The following is a 22,205-nucleotide window of genomic DNA, read 5'->3' as shown; positions in this document are numbered from 1 at the left end:
GGCCACCTGGCCAATAAATCATTGAAGTGTACTGGACTAGACGAGCATCTGAAAGTGTCGTCCTTCTGCCCGCCTGCATTAGCAAGCCTTGTAAATCTAGTAGTATCTTTTTAAGCATGTGGACGGATGGTGGATGGGGGTTGGGAGGATTTGGAATGTCAGCTCCACGGTCATAGTGGTCTTTAATTAAGCTGGCATTCGTTCTGTGCTAAGCTACACTCTTAGAAAAATGAGTTCCAATAGGGTTGTTTGCAGAGGGATAGGGTTCTACCAAGAACCATTTTCATCTGAATAACCCTTTTTGGAAGAGAAGGGTTCTTTGTAAGGCAAAGAGTTCTACCTCGAACATTTTTATCCTAAGAACCATTTTTAGAAGAAAGGGCTCTTTGAGAGGCTAGGAGGATTCTTTCGAAGGCAAAAAGGGTTCTGAATAAGCTTTTTTATTGTAATACTTTATTTATTTATTTTTTAATAGTGCCTGAGCAATAGTGTTTACTTCAGTGTTTAAAGTTTAAGATCAGGAGTTTGAGTAATTTGATACATTTAAAAAGATAGGTGTGAGAATATTTTAAACTGTACCTAGAGTATATGGGAATATTTGTGCATGTATCTGGTATTCCCTTAATCCTTTTACGTATACAGTAGTGACATAATTGATATCTTTGCCATGTCTTTCTGTCTTTCAAATTAGTATTTTCTTTGATTTTATTGAGCAGAGAGTAGGAGAATAGAAGGAAGTATGAGTGAACCAGCAGTGTATTTATTGTACTGTATATTACACAGGGAATTGGCCAGTTTAACCTAATGTAGATGTTTCAGTGTAACATTTATAGTGTTGATTCAGGAGTTAAATTAACATAACACTTGGCTGTGTAAAATAACCTTAGTGTTGTTGTTAAATACCAGAGTTGAGTGTGATTGTGTCATCTTTACTCTGTGTTGCTGTGTTGAGTAAAACACTCATGATCATATTTCCCAGCATGCTCTATTGCAGGTTGATTTTCAGAATTGTTTGTTTCAATATCTGTGTTTTTGCATGTACATTGATTGGTTGATTAATCTTATGCTACACAAAAATAAATAACATACATTCTATAAACGAATCCGATCAGTTGGATTTATTGCACCTTGTTACTGATAAAGTTCATCCATTTCAGATGATTTAGGTCATCCCATTGGACAATCTTCTTTACCCTGGCAATCATTCTGAATGCAGGTTTCAGGTGATAAAAAATTTAACATCCTCGCCATGTCTGGATTTCAATAGGAATTACACATCTCTTTGCAAGCAAGAATAATGTAAACCAGGAGTTTCCTAACACCACTGTATTAGGGTATATAACTAGGCCTTCAAAAAGAAAGGCCTTACTATATATGTAATGTATGGTCATAAATAATTACATTTTAAAGGGGAATAAGGCTGGTGGAACTGTTCATAAAGGGTTCTAGGAAGAACCATTTACAGGGGGTTCTATGAAGAACCCTGCATAGAGGGTTTTAGCAGCAAAAAAGGGTTCACCTATTGGGACAAACCGAAGCACCTTAGCAACTTTTATTCTAAAAGTGTAGTTTCATTCGCTAAGCAAGCTAGTGTTGGCATATCCCTTACATTGAATCCCAAACCAACTCCTAGTCCTTACTCACAAGGCACTTGTGGAGATATGAGAGGATTGTATAAGTGTCCGCAACAACAATTCCATATAGCATATCAGAGGCCAATTCTCTCAGATCTACGTAAGTGCCTAGGGGGCAGGGGCTAGGACTTAGGTTTGTTTTGTGATGTTTTGGCTTCAAGGCTCGTAAGCTTCCCAATAGAGTACTCACTCCAGGTCAATTAAAGGAAACTACAGCGTTCACAGATTAAGCCAATGGTTTTTCAATGGGGCTCTTACATTGACGGATGGACAGTCCTCTATCAAAAGTTTAAATTATTTGAATATATTACAGGATACATGGAGGACCATACATCGCACATTGTTAATGTTGCATTCACAATTCATGAGAAATACAGACATTGGAACGAAAGCTGTAAACATAAAAAAAAGCAATACGGGCTTCAGGGCTATTCTTTGAGCCTTTATGTTTCACTATTAGCCATGAGTGTATTGTTCGCCCCATCCACCAAAGTGCATCACCTTCCTTCACAATTTACACACAAACACATTCTAAAGAGCCGTCTAGGACAGTGAGAGTTTTATTCAACATTGGCTGTCATGGCACAGCCCGTATTGACGACAAAACAATGGCAAAACAACCTTCAGTGGCACTACTTTGAAACTGGAAAGTCAGGAGCTGGATTTTCACGAGCGTGAATGGGGAATAGAAGAGAAATGGTGTTGAATTCTGAGGCTTTTAGGGTTCTGAACTTTATGGACGAGCCCCTTTCATAATGGAAGCCTTATTGAAGTGTGGCAGGCATAAGCACTTTTACTGAGCACAAAGTCTAAATATAACCAAGGGGAGAGTTCGCTAATAGCCTAGCTAGCGTCTTCACTAATGGCTCACGCAAACAATAAACAAGGTTTGCGCACTTAGCAGCATTGGTTTCTGAGTGGCATTATACCATTTGTTAATTAGTGACCTTGTTTGTTAGTAAGAGTGCATTCAACCCCATTTGGGGGTTATCGCTAGCTTACTCCGGTCCAGTGTGAGTTTTAAATTGAATTGAGACAGTGACTGCTAATCTAATAGTGCTAGCTATCGATTTGAAGAAATTGATGGTTGAGTTGTAATGACTGATAATGTTGTTGAACTTGACATTTCAATCGTTTTTTTAAGGGAAATGTAGAGTCTGGTAGTGCTGGTGAGAAAAATGAACAATGATGATTGAAGACAAAAGTCTAACTCAAACCACACCCTGAAAGGTGGCTTTAGTGCAACAGACAGATGGCAGTTTTGAACCGGCCAAGTGCTAATTTGACTGACCAGGGTTTGAACTCAGGTCTCCTGAGCGCCACAAGACTGTTGAGCTACAATGTAGGCATTAGCTGGGTGAACAAAAGCAAGTCTTCAGGTCTCAGTCAAGGTTATTCATCACGTGAGCATGGTTCAGAATGATCTCCGTTACACTACCACAGCTGATTAATCTACTCAAAAACATACTCGATTACTCAATTCATTCATCGGATGTGTTACTACTGGGCTGGAACAAAAACCTGCACCCCATGTAGGTCAACAGGACCAGAACAGAACAAATGCAATAATATTCAGAGCTCAATAAACATATGCCTCATGGGAAATGTAGTACTTTACTACTCACATTGCACATTGAGCTGCACCTGCGCCTGGCGTGGCTTGATGTTGAGGCCATTGTAGGACGCCGTTTGGCAGCGATAGGAACCCATCAGGTCACGGGTGACGTTGGTCAGCCGGAGGCGCCCGTTGCGTGTCTCCATCGCCCACTCACCCGTGGGCATAGGCAGGTCCTTGTCGGCGCGCGACCAGAGCACAGGCGGACGGGGCTTGCCATCCACCAGGCACACCAGGTCGGCAGAGCCTCCCTCCCTCACACTCACCACCTGGCCCCCTGCCGGCACTGTCAAAATTGGGGGAGTGACTGTAGGGGAGAGAAATTGGAGAAGGGAGAAAGAGGGAGTGTGAGGGGAGTTGGAGTGGAGCAAGGGGGAGATAGAGGTAATGAAATATAGAAAGGATGGTTAGGTGGGGACAAGAGAAAATATTTAAGGAGGGGTTGTCCAAAAGACAAACAGGGTTTATAAAAAGAAAAAAAAAGAGAAGAAGAGAGAGAGGAGTAGGGCAGGAGGTGGGGAGTAGGGGGAAGCAAGTGAGGTTAAATGTTAAAATTAGTGAGGGCATTTATATTGGATACTAATGGTCATCGCACGCCCTGGGCAATGTAAAAAGCTAAATACAGTGTGTTGACTGGCAAGGCGAAACAGTGGTCAAGGTTAAACACATATCCTCATTTCCTCCATCTATCAACACTCTCAGTAGGACTAGGAGCAACAACAGGAGAGAGAGAGAGAGAGAGAGAGGGTGAAAAGAGGGTGACCTCTTCCCCAGTGCACAGCGCATATAAGCCTGGGACATCAACCATTCTAAGTTGGCCTTAGTGGGAGTGACCATAACATTATATGGGAGTGACCTACTGAGTAAAGTATTTGTCATTACATTTTTGCGAATCTTGGCAACTTCTTCCCATGAATCTCAGAATGTTACCTAGCAACAACAACAACACTCAGAAATAAGTCAGCATTCTGTAACTCAATAATTGTTACATCTAGCTTAGGAGTTTAGTGCTTGAATGAGCAGTATTTCTTAAGTATTATAATGTACACAAACACTTGTCCATTAGGCTACATCTCTAATGTTATGCCTGAGCCAATCACATTGTATTTTATGACAATGAACAGGTTTAAATGCCTTGAGACAGTCCAGTATCGAGTCAGCTCAGCTGCTGCTCCTGAACGTAGAGGTGCCCAAGACATGGGGGGGGAAGTGTTGTGGGAGATAACTGGTTGGAAGATGAAGCCAATGCCTATCATGCCAGGAGTTTCTCACGTCTTTCTGATTGGCTAACGATGCTCCTATCCACCAGAGTCTCCTTGCATTTAGGCGGAGGTGAGTATGGGAACGAGATTAAAAAGACGCAGACTGGCCAATATGAGTCCCAAAACACTCACTACAACGTTCCCGTTGCACTCTGGACAGGTATAAGCAGTGTAGTGGTGGACCTTATACCATAGTGCTTCCATTTTATAGATTGAAAAAGGGATAGGGCAGGAGGTGTATTGGGACTGTCTGTGGTAGTCAAAGAAAAGGACATCGAAAGAGACGGAGTAAGACAGAGAAAGAGAAACTGAAAGAAAGCAACACCAATCCACAACCGATGATGGAGTCAAGCCAGACAGATATCATCACCATGGTTACTGTGAGAACATTAGGACATGACATACATGTTCAAATAAAGTGTTACTGAACATTTGAAGGGAGAAATAGAACAACAGTTCTAGACCCTGGGGAGATGAGAGGAGGACGAGATCGCAGGAGTGGTAAACACATAGGGAGAGCACTGAGGTCTCCTCACTCCGGGCCAAACCAATATCCCCAAGGGCGTTGACCATCACCTGAACAACCACCATTCAGAGACTTGTCCCAAAGCCAGTCGTGCATTGCCTTGGCTGTGTGCTTAGGGTCATTGTCCTGTTGGAAGGTAAACCATTGCCCCAGTCTGAGGTCCTGTGCGCTCTGGAGCAGGTTTTTCATCTCTATACTTTGCACCGTTCATCTTTCCCTCAATCCTGACTAGTCTCCCAGTCCCTGTAGCTGAAAAAGATCCCCACAGCATGATGCCTCCACCACCATGCTTCACCATAGGAATGGTATTGGCCAGGTGATGAGCAGTGACTGGTTTCATCCAGATGTGATGCTTAGCATTCAGGCCAACGAATCTTGGTTTCATCAGACCAGAGAATCTTGTTTCTCATGGTCTTAGAGTCCTTTAGGTGCATTTGGGCAAACTCCAAGCGGGCTGTCATGTGCCTTTGACTAGGGAATGGCTTCCGTCTGGCCACTCTACCATAAAGGCCTGATTGTTGGAGTGCTGCAGAGATGGTTGTCCTTCTGGAAGTTTCTCCTATCTCCACAGAGGAACTGGAGCTCTGTCAGAGTGACCATCAGGTTCTTGGTCACCTCCCAGACCAAGGCCATTGTCCACCGATTGCCCAGTTTGGCCGGGGAGCCAGCTCTAGGAAGAGTCTTGGTGGTTCCAAACTTCTTTCATTTAATAATGATGGAGGCCAGTGTGTTCTTGGGGATCTTCAATGTTGCAAATCTGAGCATTTTCTGGATAGTTGTCTTATATTTTTATGCACTTCTTGCAGCAGAATTGTCATGCCATTTGGCTAAACAAGTCAACAAGCATTCCAATTCAATCCAGTCAAATCAGGATGTACCCTAACCTTAGCCCATGTTCTCTTTGTACAGTGGTTCCTCCTTTCAAAGTTGCGTCATAGCATTCTGTGGCACGTTATCTAATTGTCAGCCATTTTTTAATGCAAGTTAGTGCTAGTTTGACCACCAGAGGGCATCTTTGAGAAGCATTTGATAGTCTTCCATATTGGCATTACCAGAGCATTTAAAACCTTTTTTGTAATAACATAGTATACAGGATTTATTTTAATGAATTTGGCTTAATTCATTTGATTAATATTATGGTGTTTCTATTCTGAGAAAAACAATACCCTGAAAAATATGGCTCTGTACAACGTGACGGTCAGGAGTAGGCCACAGCATATGAGGATTGGAATATTCTAAATTAATATCTAAGGGGCACAACTTTCAGTTGAGCGTACTTACTCTTTGCCTTCTCTACTTCTCCACCGGAAGTTGATGCTGTTGCTATGCAACGTCTTGCTAGCTAGTTAGCATAACAAATGACTAGTTAGGTACATAGAACAAAGAAACAGTCCACTCACCGCTGCTCTGGGTAATGTTGACGTCTACCCTCAGCTCGGGGACCGTGCTCCCAGGAAAGTTGGCCACACAACTGTAGGTGGCCTGGTCACGGAACTTCATGTCCACGATTTCCAGGCTACTTGTGCCCGGCGCCATATCCGGGTCGCTGCGCAGTACGATCAAGCTGTCCGAGTTGTAGACTAGTGCCGCGTTCTTGTACCATGTGTAGTTGACCTAATAATATAAAATAGCAAAATGTTATTTTATTATATGAATATATTGCTATAGCCTATATACTTGACATAATATGTTGCAACTTGTATTAAGCATGTATGAATATTTATAATGTCTTATAACAAGGCTTATGTATCTCTTTACATAAAATGTTCATCCGTCTCACCTACTTTGATTTATTCTGCATCATTATGAGATTATTATGAAGAGGTCATACCCTACTTATATTATTATTATATTATTATTATTCAGTTGACCTTGTCCTGGGGCTGTGCGTCCACGTGACACGAGAGCTTGAGATCGCGGCCCATCTGGATGCTCTCACTGTCCTTGTTGGAGTCGGGTGTGATCTGGAAGGTGAGGTTGCCCATACCTGAGGGGAGGGAGTGGAGAGGGAGGAAGAAAGGGAGGGATGAAGGGGGTTAGGAGGGGGAGGGAGTCAGGGATTAGAGGAAGGAAGGAGGAAGTATAAAGGGGGAGATGGATAAGGAAGAAGGGGTGAGAGAAGGAGAGTATCATCGAGAAAGAAGTAAGGAGGAGGATAGAGAGTGGTGGAGGAGGAGGGAGAGAACATAAGACAGAGGATGGGAAGAGAGAGAAAGAAAAAAAGGAAAGAGTAGAGGAAAAGGGATGAAGTAAGAAGGAGGGAGATGGAGAAGAAGAAGAAAAAATATAAAACTGAGCAAGGAGAGATATCTACCTTAACCATCGTAAACACTAGACACTGATTGGTCCGATTTAATTCCAGAACCTCCCAAATTGGCCCTGTTCTGAATACAAAACTCCATTGGCAAACAACATAGCAACTAATATAAGCAGGAGAGGAGAGAGAAAAATCTTGTAACTCCGCGCTTCGCCAAGCATGCTAACTAGCTCGGCAGGTGGGGTTGGTGAGGACGGGAGACCATATGTTTGATCGTCCTCACCACCATATTGTTAGCCCGCCGCGCTCAAACGGACGGAGACCGTATGTTTTGCCTTATACTTCAGCGAGGCGCTTACGAATTACTCGTCTGCGTGGCGTTATCACCACCTGGGCTCATGTGACTTGCTCAGGCCCATTAACAGGGAAGGGGAAAACACACTCACATACACATATGTTCAATACACACAAATACGAACACACACACACTCATTATGTACAATATGCACACATGCACACACACACAAACCCCCGCACCCTCCTACCCCCCTTTCAACACACACACTTTATCAGCTCCTCTAATTACTTCCATCTCGGCTCCAATTAATCTGAGTAAATAAAGATTATTAAAAGCGATAAAAATAGCCTGCGGCGGGCCAGTGAATGGAGGAGTTTGTTTAATGGGCAGGGTAATCTAGAGTTAATCTAGAGTCTTGACATGATTGTATAGAAACCAGAGCTAATCACAGATCAACTGGATGACGTTCACACACATGTAGACATTATCTTCCCAGGTAATGCTTAGGCACACACACCACACACAGCAAATGCAATCACACGCACGCACACAGACAACTGTGCTCAAGAGTATACAGCTATTGTAATTCACAATGTCAGTTACATGGAGTAGTTAATTAACCAATGAAAATTTGACTTAGTTGGTTCACATGCAAAGTTGCATCCATGAATGTCCACAGACAGATGTGTAAGGTAATGCTGCCCCTAAAGGCTAATCTGGGATCAGTTTAAAGTTTTACCCACTACGGTTAAGGTAAGGATTGGAGGAGGGGAAGCCGATTCTAGATCTGCACCTACAGTAGGGGAAATTTCACCCACGGAGCCAAACACAGATGTTGGCTATACTTCATTGCACACCATGATGTAAATATAACAGGAATGATAACCTCTCACAAATGCTTACTTACAGTACTTATGTACTGTAATGTAGTCATATTTTACCCTGTTACCCAAACTAGTCAAGACCTATATATGTCAAAACAGACATGCGGAAAAAGGTCACGTACACACACACAGTTACAGTCACATCCAAAATTATTGGCTCCCTTAATAAAGATGAGAAAAAAAAATGAATGAAATAAATAATATAAATACTGGGTAATGGTATACGTTGACTACATATCCATAACACATTTATTACACATCTAAAGCATTTCATGAACGTGTTAAAACAGGACCAAACCACATTATTCCGAGAGCTGACAAGGTAAAAATCTATCGTTCTGCCCCTGAGCAAGGCAGTTCACCCACTGTTCCCCAGGTGCCAAAAGATGTGGATGTCGATTATGGCAGCTCCCCGCACCTCTCTGATTCAGAGGGGTTGGGTTAAATGCGGAAGACACATTTCAGTTGAATGCATTCAGTTGTACAACTTTCCATTTTCCTTAATGAAATATATCCCTAGCATATCTATAGCACATTCATGTTATACTATGCAAGATGTCATTTTTAGGTATCTTAATAGATGCATCATTACAATGACGGCGAAGTGTCATCCTTATGTCTGTTCTAAAAAGTGTGCTTCTGCCATACCAGTATTAGTGAATATGCCAAATGGGCAAACCACGTTTTGAAAATTATGCTTATATATACTGTACCACCCCCACTGCATGAAATTTCCCCTATCGGCCTATATTGGCCAGTAGGGGAAATTTCATGCAGTCAATCCCACCTGCCCCACCTGCCTGCATGTTATACAGTTATTGTACTGTCATAAAAATTTTCCCATTCATAAAGAATTTATAAACATTCATCACTTATAAAAAATAATACGAACACAGAATGTTAAAGGAAATAGTAACATTTCATTTTTTAATTCCAGATGTAATGTTTGCTTGCTAGAACAGAAATCCTACCATTGACATTTTTCTGTTGGACTTTTCATGAATAGGTTTTAAAAAGATTAATATTCAAAGTATTCAAATTCAATTCCCCATTTCAGGCTCATAGCAACAAAAAAAATGACTTTAGTAAAACGTGCAAACATAGGGTATGCTAGCTAGTGTTATGTAGCACTATGTTGGATCACTCCAATATGATATGGTATCCTTCCGCATGGCAGGATACATTCCGAGTAAGGATTTCAGATTAGTCTGTGGCTGACCCCCTTAAATAGCTGCTACCACACTACTTCCACCTCTTCCTTTTCTCGGTTCATTCCAGAGAGGATCACATCATAACTCTTTCGTAACTCATTAACCTCTTTGGGCTAGGTGGGCTATGCCACGTCATGACACCACAACAACACTCAAAGAACTACACTGGACTTTATGCCAACTGGAAACCACATAGCTGGGGACTTTATCAACGCAAATTTGAGGAAAACGCTACCGAAGTTCTACCAACACATTGATTGTAGTACTCGCGCTGGAAAAACATTGTACCTCTGCTACACAACTTTTGGAAATGCCTACAAGGCCCTCCCTTCGGCAAATCTGATCACGACTCCATTTTGCTCCTCCCTTCCTATAGGCAGAAAATCAAGTAGGAAGTACCCGTGCTACAGTCTATTCAATGCTGGTCTGACCAATCATAATCCATGCTTCAAGATTTATTTTGATTACGCAGATTGGGATATGTTCCGGGTAGCCTCTGAAAATAACATTGACGAATACACAGATACGGCGACTGAGTTCATCAGGAAATGTATAGGAGATGTTGTACCCACTGTGACTATTAAAACCTACCCAAACCAGAAACTGTGGCTAGATGGCAGTATTTGCGCAAAACTGAAAGCAGCACCACTGCAATTAACCATGGCAAGGTGACTGGGAATATGGCAGAATACAAACAGTGTAGTTTGTATAAGGAAATCAAGGAAATCATGTTTGTTTATTCCATGTGTAACTCTGTGTTGTTGTATGTGTCGAACTGTTTTGCTTTATCTTGGCCATGTCGCAGTTGTAAATGAGAACTTGTTCTCAACTAGCCCACCTGGTTAAATAAAGGTGAAATAAAAATAAAATAAAAAATAGTGTGACTTTTAATTAGGGATAGGCGTCCCGTCAACTGTTGTAAATCATGTAGCGCATTGTGTCACGATCGCGAATTTTTTAGAAAAAAAAATGTCGGTACATATAAGTGTCTTATATCGCCTCAAAGCTTATTTTCTTGTTAATATAACTGCACTGTCCAATGTTCAGTAGCTATTATTGCGGAAAAATGTCATGCTATTGTTTGAGGAAAGCTCCTAACAACAAAACACTTTTCTCACCGCGATAGGTTTGATAAATTCACCTCTGAAGGTGAAATGTGTACTCACATTCTGAAATCTTGCTCTGATTTATCATCCAAAGAAAGGGTCCCAGAGATAACATGAAGTGTCGTTTTGTTAGATAAAATCATTTTTCATATCCTAAAAAGGTCCATATAGCATGCACGATCAATTTTGTATTTTTCCACTTGTTCAATTTGCAAAGAAAGGAATCTGTGAAAATCTAACCCTAAACGTTGTTTCAACCAGTCAAATCACATTCGTATTTATTCCTCAGAGATCCTAGAATGTAACCAGACTTCACTATATCATTAGGGGTGTAGTATATCCTACAGGACACCGAATTTGGTCAGAGAGCGACGCCTTCACGGCACATCGATGGCTCGGGCGGTCTTCACTTGATTGACTGTATCTTTGTCAAATAAGCACCAATCGGGGTCAAACAAATCTAGGGTAAACCCAGTATCTGTTGCAAAATGTAGCTGTTAACCTTGTGTGACAGCAAGCCTTTTCCTCTTGGACAAAGATTATAAGAATATGGAGCGTTATGAAGTTACGAAAACCTGGTGTTTTTGAAAATGTTGAACTTATAATATGGCTACTAATACTGGAAAACCTAAGTCAAAGTCCAAGTATACAGATTTGACGATATTCTTGCAGAAAAATGTAATGTAAATGTAAATGTCTCCTTCACGATTTGCCCAAATGTACCTGGGTGACTTCACACTAAATGTCATGTAGTTTGCTCATACTTCAAGTTATCCGTCTGCTTCCATCTTGTGGACACCATCGGAATTACAACCAGAGTGATGGCTAGATGTGGGACCTTTCTGTTGCATTTCAAAGATGATGGTAGAAAAAAAAACTGTTGTTTTTTTCTTTGTATTCTCTTCTACCAGATCTATTGTTTTATAACCTCCTACATTCAATTCACATTTCCACAAACTTCAAAGTGTTTCCTTTCAAATGGTACCATGAATTTGCATATCCTTGCTTCAGGGTCTGAGCAACAGGCAGTTAGATTTGGGTATGTCATTTTAGGCGAAAATTGAAAAGAAGGGCTCTAATATATTTTTGTTTACAAAATTGGCATACAAGGATGTACCCTTGTTCTCTTAGGACATTAATTGGGATGTCTTCATCTGCAGACAGGGTTTCACAGATCTCTGTATCTGAGGGCAGAAAACATAAATAAGAAGCAGGCTGCATTATACTCAAATTAGACAGCATTGAATATTAAATCAAATCAAATATGTCACATGCTTACAAGCCCTTAACCAACATTTCAGTTAAGAAAAATAAGAGTTAAGAAAAAGATTTACTACTTTAAGGTTTACTAAATAAACCCCCCAAAAAGAGCAACAATAAAATAACAATAACAAGGCTATATAGAGGGGGTACTAGAACCTAGTCAATGTGCGGGGGTACATGTTAGTCGAGGTAATTGAGGTAATATGTACATGTAGGTAGGGGTAAAGTGACTTTGCATAGATAATAAACAGCGAGTAGCAGCAGTGTAAAAAAAGGGGGGTGGTCAATGCAAATAGTCAGAGTAGGCATTGCATTAGCTGTTCAGCAGTAATATGGCTTGGGGGTAGAAGCTGTTAAGAAGCCTTTCGGACCTAGACTTGTCCCTCCTGTACCGCTTTCCATGAAGTAGCAGGAATAACAGTCTATGACTAGGGTGGCTGGACTCTTTCACAATTTGTAGGGCCTTCCTCTGAGGACCCATGCCAAATCTTTTCAGTCTCCTGAGGGGAATAGGCGTTGTCGTGCCCTCTTCATGAATGTCTTGGTGCTAACTAGCTAATATGAAGTCAGCTAACTGGTGACATTTAATTCACTTAGCTAGCTATACAGTATGTAACGCTAGCTAGCTTGCGAACATTACATTAGCTGCTCATTTGAGTAAACCTTAACACTAAGTTCCTATAGCTAGCCAACTAGCTAATAATACATAGTTTTTATATACTTTTCAAAATACATTTACTTACTTGAATAGGTTCTCCCACTGCCTCCATTTTCTGGGTCGTTACAAAAACAAAATAATGGGTAATCTTTGTGAAGTGTCTGGTCGTAGCAAAACCTAGTTAGACATGTGAATGATTGGAGAGCTTCTACCAGACTGACTTTGGTCTTCTAACATGGCGCCTGGGATGGCTGTTAGGTGATTTGTGACGCAACTGCAAACCGTCTATAGATATGCTATGGATATATTTAATTCATCTTTAATAATCTGGTTGGGAACTGTTATAACACGTTCATGAAATGCTAATATATGGATATGTAGTCAAAGTAAATCGTTACCAAATACTGAGCTATATTGTATATGTAATATATATATTGTTTTATACTAATAAAATTGCTCAGAGAAAGAGATTGTGTTTAACATTTGCTAACATGTCCTGGTACATTGTAGAGTTCATGATGCCATTGACCTTAACAAGGACAGCGGGACCAGTCAAAGTGAAAAGCCCATAACATCAAAGATCCACCACCATATTTAAACAATGTACCAAATTATTCAACATAGTTTCTCCTTCAAGTACCATCTCGCAATGCGCCCTGTGTGTCTGTGGGAAATGTGGGAAACGGCCATTGTTGCCTAGCAAAGTACTCTGCACTCGTCTTGGGCAGAATGGACCTGCAAGCTGAACTCAGAGATATACTCCTACATTTCGAGTTTGTTTTCGTGGTTTTACGGCTAGCTAGATACTTCACATGCTGATATTGACTTTGATATTATGTGTGTAACTAAGTTTGCTAGCTAGCTAACTAGCCAACCAGCCCAGTGAGAGAGAATTGCATTGTGGGATTTGTAGTCGAGTTGAACTGCAACAGATTTACACAACAATTTTCACATGTTGCTACCAACCTTGTTATAATGACAAAATGAAATATTTGTTCACAAAAATCATTGTTTTCATATATTAGCGTTATGTAAAAAAAAACTAAGCCTGGGGGCAGGGGGCAGGAGTGTTCTACTAAGGTATCATATGGAATTGTTTTAAGATGGTCATACCAAGGATCATTTAGCAATTTGATTTTGAATTTTAGGGCTCCTTCAGGGATAAACAAAGTTGACTTATTTGATGAAACTTTGAATTTGGTCTTACTGCTACTAGCCTGTAGAAAGGCATTGAATAACAGAGTCATACATGGAAAAACAGATACTCCAAAAATATATAAAGTTTGTTTTGAATTGTCTGTCCTATATCTGAGAGATATAAGAAAGATCAGGATATATTATTTTTAAAATAACAAATATTTAACCCTATATATACTTCCATACTTTTTTGAACTGGTACCAGACTACCTTCAGACAAGTCTTGTGAGGCTTGTGGGCATCCTTGAGAAAAATTTATGTGTTTGTGACAGTCTCACCTTTCCATAGAGGGGTCAAATTAGTGTGTAGCCCAAACTGTTCTGACGCTACAGACAGAAGTTGACAAATCGGCGGTACCGACTTCAGACGAGTCCTGTGACTCTAGTGGGGATTGTAGAGCAAAACGAAGAACACCATCGTGTGAGTCTCATCCTTCCATAGAGGGGTAGGCCAAACCGTTCGGATGCTACAGACATTTCCGTGAGAAGACCGATTTCCGCAATGTCTCATGGTCTGACAAACACTGCTGTAGCTCTGCCACTTTTCACCGCAGATGCAGTAGGCCGACATCAGCGGATACGGTGGATTGAGACGCAGCCCACGCAAAGATACAGTATCTCTAGCTTAAACAGACATATTTTTATGGGGATTTTTTTATTATGCTAACTATTTTCAGTGGGGGCGCGGACATTGTCGCGGACACTGTTATTCCTATTGGAGTGGATTATCCCTTTAATATCGATAGTAGCCTAGCTTAGTAGCCTAGTGTGTTGCACAGCTCACGAGACAGCTGTAACACTATTAGCAATACATTTAACATCTTGATTCAATGATATTATTTTAGTCACATTGCTAGTTTATAGCATCATTATCTGAAGAAGTAGGTTCCCACTGGGCACAACTCTCAATTCAACGTCTATTCCACATTGATTCAATGTCATTTAATTGAAATGACCTGGAAACAACGTTGATTCAACCAGTGTGTGCCCAGTGGGTTTAGGCTTTGCGTTTTCATCCATGTTTTGACTTATGCGTCATACATTTTACATGAGTAGTCCCTCTGTCAGTTCATCTGTTAATTCTACCAGTAGTAGGTTAATTATTCTAGTAAAAATGATTCCAGTAATTTGCTATTGTATTGTATGCTAGTATAACAATGTAAACGCGTTACATGAATAATCAGGCATGCTCTTGATATGACTTGTATGTTCTTCATATAACTTCAACACAATTATATTTCCATGTCCATGTGCTTCCACTAACTTCTTCTTCTTTGGATTTTAATGGTGGTGTACAGACCAATATTAGGTGCATTACCGCCACCTACCGGCCTGGATTTCCCTGGAGACTATGGACATGAATTCTGTTCTGTAGTCTACATGAGTGGAGAAAATAAATGTGTGCTGAGTGTATTTCAGTTTGTTCTGGACGGGCTTTGAGTAAACTGGGGAGGTTGAAGTTTATTCCCATGGGCGTGATTTTCTTCTGAGTGTCTGACTTTGATGTTAGTATGCATGACAGTGAAGGAGGACATCATCTGTGGTTTCTGCTGCTGGACAGTTGGGACATGAACCTGTGTGGTGTTTTCCTATTTTATGAAGAGAATGATGGACTTTGGGCAGATGAAATGTTAATGCCATTTCTTTTTCCCATTCTGTCCATTCCTTTTGCCATTTGTGGGGTATTTCAGCTAGCAACCAGACAGATCACAACACTGGACTCTGAACTTCCCTTCATATTTTTTGTCTTAATGCATTCTCTATGTTTCTCTATGTATACTCTTACACTAATTATATGATTGCTTCATTCTTGTCACATATTACCTTCTGCTCTTTATTCATCTGCTTGCATTTTGGAATAAATGATGTCTTACAAACTGTCTAAATCATTGAGTTAAACTATACTGAGTATACAACATATTAAGAACACCTGCTCATTCCATGACAGATCGACCAGATGAATCCATGTAAAAGCTATGATCCCTTATTGATGTCACTTGTTAAATCCACTTTAATCAGTGTAGATGAAGGGGAGGAGGCAGGTTAAGGATTGTTAAGCCTTGAGACAATTGAGATATGAATTGTGTACGTGTGCCATCCAGAGGGTGAATGGGCAAGAAAAAACAGGGTATGGTAGTAGGTGCCAGGCGCACCGGTTTGTGTCAAGAACTGCAACACTGCTGGGTTTTTCATGCTCAATTTCCTGTGTGTATCAACCCCCCCCCCCCCAAATGGACATCCAGCCAACTTGACACAAATGTGGGAAGCATTGGAGTCAACATGGGCCAGCAACCCTGTGTAACGCTTTTGACACCTTGTAGAGTCCATGCCCCGACAAATTGAGGCTATTCTTAGGGCACGACTCAATATTAGGAAGATGATCCTAATGTATGGTATATTCAGTGTCTATGTTCTTCCAGTAGAGTCAGGTAGGAGCTCCAAAGGGTATGTAGGGAGGGCCATGATTTTTTATGTATTTTTAATCACGGGAACTATCATGTGTTGTGCTGCAACTGCTACTGCCGGGGGAATCACCTTGCAACTCTTACTGCCCGAGGTGAATGCTCATGTTAATTCATGATTTAGCTTGTGTCCCTGTATCATTTGCACGTTATTGGCATGTTGCTTGTATCGCTGGCAGAGCACACGTTTGAGATTGTAGTGCTATATTTCCTAATGCTTTGTTGTTTCATCAATGCCTGGCCTGAGCTTCTATGCCCAAAACACTTTGGATGTCTGGACACTTGCTTGTACTGTGTTTTATTCTATTGTTGTAAACATGTGTTTTACAGTCATCCATAGCTGTCATGCACATAAAACATCTAGGTCAGGCAATATCTTAGGTGTCCTATATTTTAGGGTAGTAGTAAGCCTAGTTACGCGTGCATGTCATTCATGCTTGTACATTGTGTGTATGCAAAGTGTCTTATACCCTTATACCGCTCACTCTGCTATAGTCCTTTTATAATGCTGTGGGTCATGAGTTTTCTGCACAGTGGCTGAGCATAACTCATATCTGACACTATCATGTTTGCAAAATGATGTGGTCCGCTATGTGCACCGTTCAGCAGGAGAGCAGCATGATATCTTGTGCTAATTGGATGGTGTCTGTCGCCGGCTGACATTATTACTGGGTCGCTTCTAATCAGAGTTGTCTGGAATAAGCTCTCTCAAACAGAATGTTTCATTAAAGGTGATAAAACGCTTGATCGCCAACTGCTGATCACCATATGGTGTTTAACAAGCCATCAGCATGCAAGGTAATGCTAGTATCAACAGCCATCCAACACAGCTGGAAGCTATAGCTAGCCTTGTTTGGTCATTGCACCACAATATAGTAACAGCTTCCCCAATAAGGTCCAGGGTGAGAACATGAAATCTGGGTTAGGGTTAGGGCTAGCAGTAATAAAAGGAGCTGTACTGTGAATATGCTATACGTAGCCACCATTGGTTGCTGTTTTGGGGTTTTGTTAGTATATTGTATGTAGTTTTATTCTATTTGATGATAATGTATGTTATGGCTGAGCTGTGCTGCTGTGAACCAGTCTGATGTCTGCTCTTCTCTCTGTATAATGTTTTCTGTTTATATAACCATGTATGCTTTTCTATTCCACATCTGTCTGGCAAATGCAACCTTCCTTATCAATGGCCCGATGGCAGGCTTTCAGTTTATCTTGTGTCAGGACTCTTCGGTTTGTAGTCTGCTCAGGAATCCATCTGACTACCTGCTCTTCATGGCCTACGGAGCAGCGACCAACTTGCATATCAAAGAGTATCTCTCCTCTCTCAGTAGTACAAGTTGTAGTTTCACGCTAAAGCAATGGTGTAAAATAGAGCCCTTAGTATCACAATACTCGATACTGAAATGATACATATTATCTAAAGTCAGAATAACCACTAGGTTTTTTAAACAATATGTTGATAACTGGTAGAACAACTAAAATAACAAATATAATATATTCTATTCTACAGTATATTACATTTATTTAAATGTATTTAAAATTTAAAAACACTATATTTAATTACAGAAGAACATCTTAACCCTTCCTTATGCAAAACCATATCTGACACATCCGATCATACAAAATAATTGTACAATTACATCTTGACTATTTTAAAATGTGGGGTTAATTTGCTCATCTATGGCCAAAATATTGGATCAAATGACATTCATTAGACCTAGGATTCATTATTCATTACAGCTTAATCATTTCATGTATTAACTGAATAGTTTAGTTCCAAAACTAAAAGAACACTTTGAAGCTCCTTTCTTGAAGCTTCTATATTGCAATGGTCTACACACCATAGAAATACAATTGGATTTTAGACAGCATACTACGATTCCCATTTCAACACCCAGGGTGCAATCCTCTGCCCAGGGCTGCTAGGTGGCTAGTGGTAGCAAGTACAGCCCTGACAAATGCGAAGTAGTCTAAATATATTACTTTTGGGTTGTAATCACACTATAATTTAATGCTCACTCGCAAAATGTATTAGAATGTAGTTGCTAGTAGAATAACGTACAATGCAAATGTCATGGGTGAAATACTTCTTTATGTTGTTTTGGAACTAAACCCCCCTTGCATAATGTAACATATTTTTCTTACTTGTATTACCATAGTTCACTTCATTAGAAGAAGCCATACTGTCGGCATTTTCTCTATCCTCTCGCTTGCTTCTTAAAATTGGCTTGCGCTGTGTCAGCTGCATGCACAATTAGCCTGGCTTGCTTACTACTGCCCCATTGAAGATTTAGAATGACTATACACACTCGATCCTATCAATCCATATATGACGTGAGACACATTTGACAGAAGTACCCGAAAGTAACAAAAATTCTAGTACCTAACCTTTTTTTCGTGTTTCAGTATACCGTGTGGTGATTTACGGCACAGCATGAGATGAGTAGCTTATTTTTAATTTACCAAGATGGCAAGTTCATCTTGCCTCAGCGAGGTCACTGGGCAGTGAGTAACATGAGAAATAAGCCTACTCTTGGTTTTCTCAGAAGCTGTCCCAGTATGGCGTGCCTTAATTTTCTAGGAAAGGGGGCAGCATTTTCACATTTGGATGAAAAGCATACCCAAATTCAACTGCCAGCTACTCATCCCCAGAAGATAAGATATGCATATTGTTAGTAGATTTGGATAGAAAAAGTTTCTAAAACTGTTTGAATCATGTCTGTGAGTATAACAGAATTTATTTAGCAGGCGATACCCCAAGGACAAACCATTCAGATTTATTTTTTGAGGTCACTCTCTTTTCAATGTATTTTCATTGGGAATATAGATTTCTAATTTACCTTCTTGCAATTCCTACCGCTTCCACTGGATGTCAACAGTCTTTAGAAATTAGTTTGAATTTTTTCCTTTGTGTAATGAAGAAGTACAGCTATTTTGAATCAGGGTCACTTGAAGTGTCCTGTTAGATAGAGGCGCGTGACCAGAAAGCATGCTACATATTGTTTTAATCCTGTATTGAACACAGATCATCCCGTCTTTAATTTGATTGATTATTTACGTTAAAAAATACCAAAGGTTGTAGTACAAAACTAGTTTGAAATGTTTTGGCAAAGTTTACAGGTAACTTTTGAGATATTTTGTAGTCATGTTTCACGAGTTGGAACAGGTGTTTTTCTGGATCAAAAGCGCCCAAAAAATTGACATTTTGGATATATATCGACGGAATTAATCGAACAAAAGGACCATTTGTGATGTTTATGGGATATATTGGAGTGTCAACAACAGAAGCTCGTCAAAGGTAAGGCATGAATTCTATTTTTATTTCTGCGTTTTGTGTCGGCACTGCAGGATTGAAATATGCTTATCTCTCTTTGTTTACAATGGTGCTAACTCAGATAATAGCATCGTTTGCTTTCGCTGAAAAGCCTATTTGAATTCTGACATGTTGGCTGGATTCACAACCAGTGTAGCTTTAATTTGGTATCTTTCATGTGTGTTTTAATGAATTTGGCGCGCTGCATTTTCTCTGGCTTTTGGCCAAGTGAGACAGTAGCGTCCCGCCTAAACTTTGATATAAATATGAACTTTACCGAACAAAACATACGTGTATTGTGTAACATGAAGTCCTATGAGTGTCATCTGATGAAGATCATCAAAGGTTAGTGATTAATTTTATCTTTATTTCTGCTTTTCGTTACTCCTCTCTTTGGCTGGAAAAATGGCTGTGTTTTTCTGTGGCTATGTACTGAGCTAACATAATCGCAAGGTGTGCTTTCGCTGTAAATCCTTTTTGAAATCAGACACTTTGGCTGGATTAACGAGAAGTTTATCTTTAAAATGGTGTATAATACTTGTATGTTTGAGGAATTTTAATTATGAGATTTCTGTTGTTTTGAATTTGGCGCCCTGCAATTTCACTGGCTGTTGGTTAGGTGGGACGCTACCGTCCCACATATCCCAGAGAAGTTAACACATTTCATATTACAGTGAGCTCCAAAAGTATTGGGACACTGACACATGTTGTGTTTGCTCTGTATTCCAGCACGGTGGATTTGAAAATATATAATGACTATGAGGGTAAAGTGCAGAATGTCAGCTTTAATTTGAGGATAATTTCATAAACTGTTTTGAAATTCCATCACTTTTTGTAGCGGACCAAACGTATTGGGACAAATTCACTTCTATGTGCCTTAAAGTAGTGCAAAGTGAAGTATTTGGTCCTATATTCATAGCATGCCATGACTACATCAACCATTTGTCTCTTTTCGTTTGTCATCCATCACCATGGTAAGATATCTCTCAAAGGGATTTCACATGAATATTACCTCATTTTTATACCCATGTGAAACAGGAAGCCATGGAAGGCCACAATAAAGTTCCTTAAATTTAGATTAACTTTTGTTTTTAAGTAGAATGATCATGCAGATTTTATTTAGTTTGATTTTATTTATAAGGATCTTTTGGGGTGGAAATCATTTTCACAACTATCTTTTAAAGAAAACAAATACAAATATTATAAAAAAAATGTTGCATAAAATATATCAATGGTGCCAGTAATTTTGAATGTGACTATCATTGACTGGTTTATAACTCAGACGAACAACTTTACTATATCATTTTTTTTCAATGTTCCTGTCTGTGTAATTGGGCATTCCCTTTCTCGCATGAGCTCACGGTTCCTCCATAATATCTGGCATGCTCACGTGAGAGAACAGCTGGCTCTAGTCTACTTATTGTTCCCTCCCCACTCACCCCACCCACCCTGAGACGAAAAATGTGCCAGTGAGATGTCTCGCTATGCGGCAATAAGTAGACCAGAGTGGCCCCGCCCAGATCAGAAAAAATTGGAAAGCCAGATGTCTCCGTTTCTCTTCCGTCTCTGACTGTATATCAAATAGACACACACACACACACTCACTTCGGACGAGGAGGTTGACGTTCCTCTTGGCCGGGTTCCCCACGTTGTTGACCGCTGTGCAGTTGTAGAAGCCTGAGTCGGCGGGCGTGACCGAGCGCAGTGTCAGAGTCCCATTCCTTACCAACGAGTTTCTCGGCAATGGGTTGGGATAGCGCGACCAGGTGACAGTGGGCTTAGGGAATCCGGCGGTCACCTCACACGACAGGGTCACGTCTTTCCCGGGGTCCACCACCAGGGTCTCGTTGACAGACAGCCGTAGAGCAGGGGGAGCTGAGGGGAGAGGAGGGTGAGAAGAGTGGAAAAAGTGTGAGTTTGTCATTTTTTTAAATATGCGTCCGATGAGTTGTCTACATTGTTGATAGGATGTTGGCTAGTTGACCTGAACCCAGAGAGCAGGGGAACTCAGGAGAAGAGGGGGAGAGGAGAAGGTGTTAGTGTGTACATTGCCAGTAGATAGTTCTTGTTCTGTTTTGACTTCTCACACATGCGAGTGGACACACTGATGCTGATGACACAGATTCACGCACGCACGTGCACACACACACACACAGATCTGCCTTCCAGGCAAGTTCTCCTCTAAACCCAGAGCTGTGTAGACATTAGACGTAGCTTATATCTTTAGTTCTGTGTCTATCTTTAACCACATTCATTAACGACTCCATTACAACTACCTCTCCAGGAGTACCCAAACAACTAGACACGCTTTTAGATGGCTTCGGGCCCAAATCAATATAATTTTTCAGAAGGTAAGATTGTAGCAGTGCGCTCACTTCATAATTTGACTGTGTGGACAACTAAATAGCGACCTGTCGATGTGCCCTTGAGCAAGGCACTTAACCCTAATTGCTCCTGTACTGTAAGTTGCTCTGGATAAGAGTGTACGCTAAATGACTAAAATGCAAATGTGTGGGATCT

The 22,205-nt window shown here is 40.6% G+C and overlaps 1 protein-coding gene across 1 annotated transcript in view; it reads right to left on the bottom strand.

The window, feature by feature from the left end:
• Positions 1 to 22,205, bottom strand: part of LOC139562913 (MAM domain-containing glycosylphosphatidylinositol anchor protein 1) — a 407,306-nt gene that overhangs the window by 100,708 nt on the left and 284,393 nt on the right. The window contains exons 7-10 of the mRNA XM_071381072.1: positions 21,291 to 21,560; positions 6,909 to 7,024; positions 6,438 to 6,651; positions 3,260 to 3,556 (exon numbers count right to left, since the gene is read on the bottom strand). Of these exons, the coding sequence (XP_071237173.1) occupies positions 3,260 to 3,556; positions 6,438 to 6,651; positions 6,909 to 7,024; positions 21,291 to 21,560 (897 nt within the window). The remainder of the gene's footprint in view (positions 1 to 3,259; positions 3,557 to 6,437; positions 6,652 to 6,908; positions 7,025 to 21,290; positions 21,561 to 22,205) is intronic.

Source organism: Salvelinus alpinus, chromosome 33, assembly GCF_045679555.1.
Source record: "Salvelinus alpinus chromosome 33, SLU_Salpinus.1, whole genome shotgun sequence".
Lineage (NCBI taxonomy): Eukaryota > Metazoa > Chordata > Actinopteri > Salmoniformes > Salmonidae > Salvelinus > Salvelinus alpinus.
Note: the sequence above shows the minus strand (reverse complement) of the source record. Positions and strands in the feature narration are given on the sequence as shown.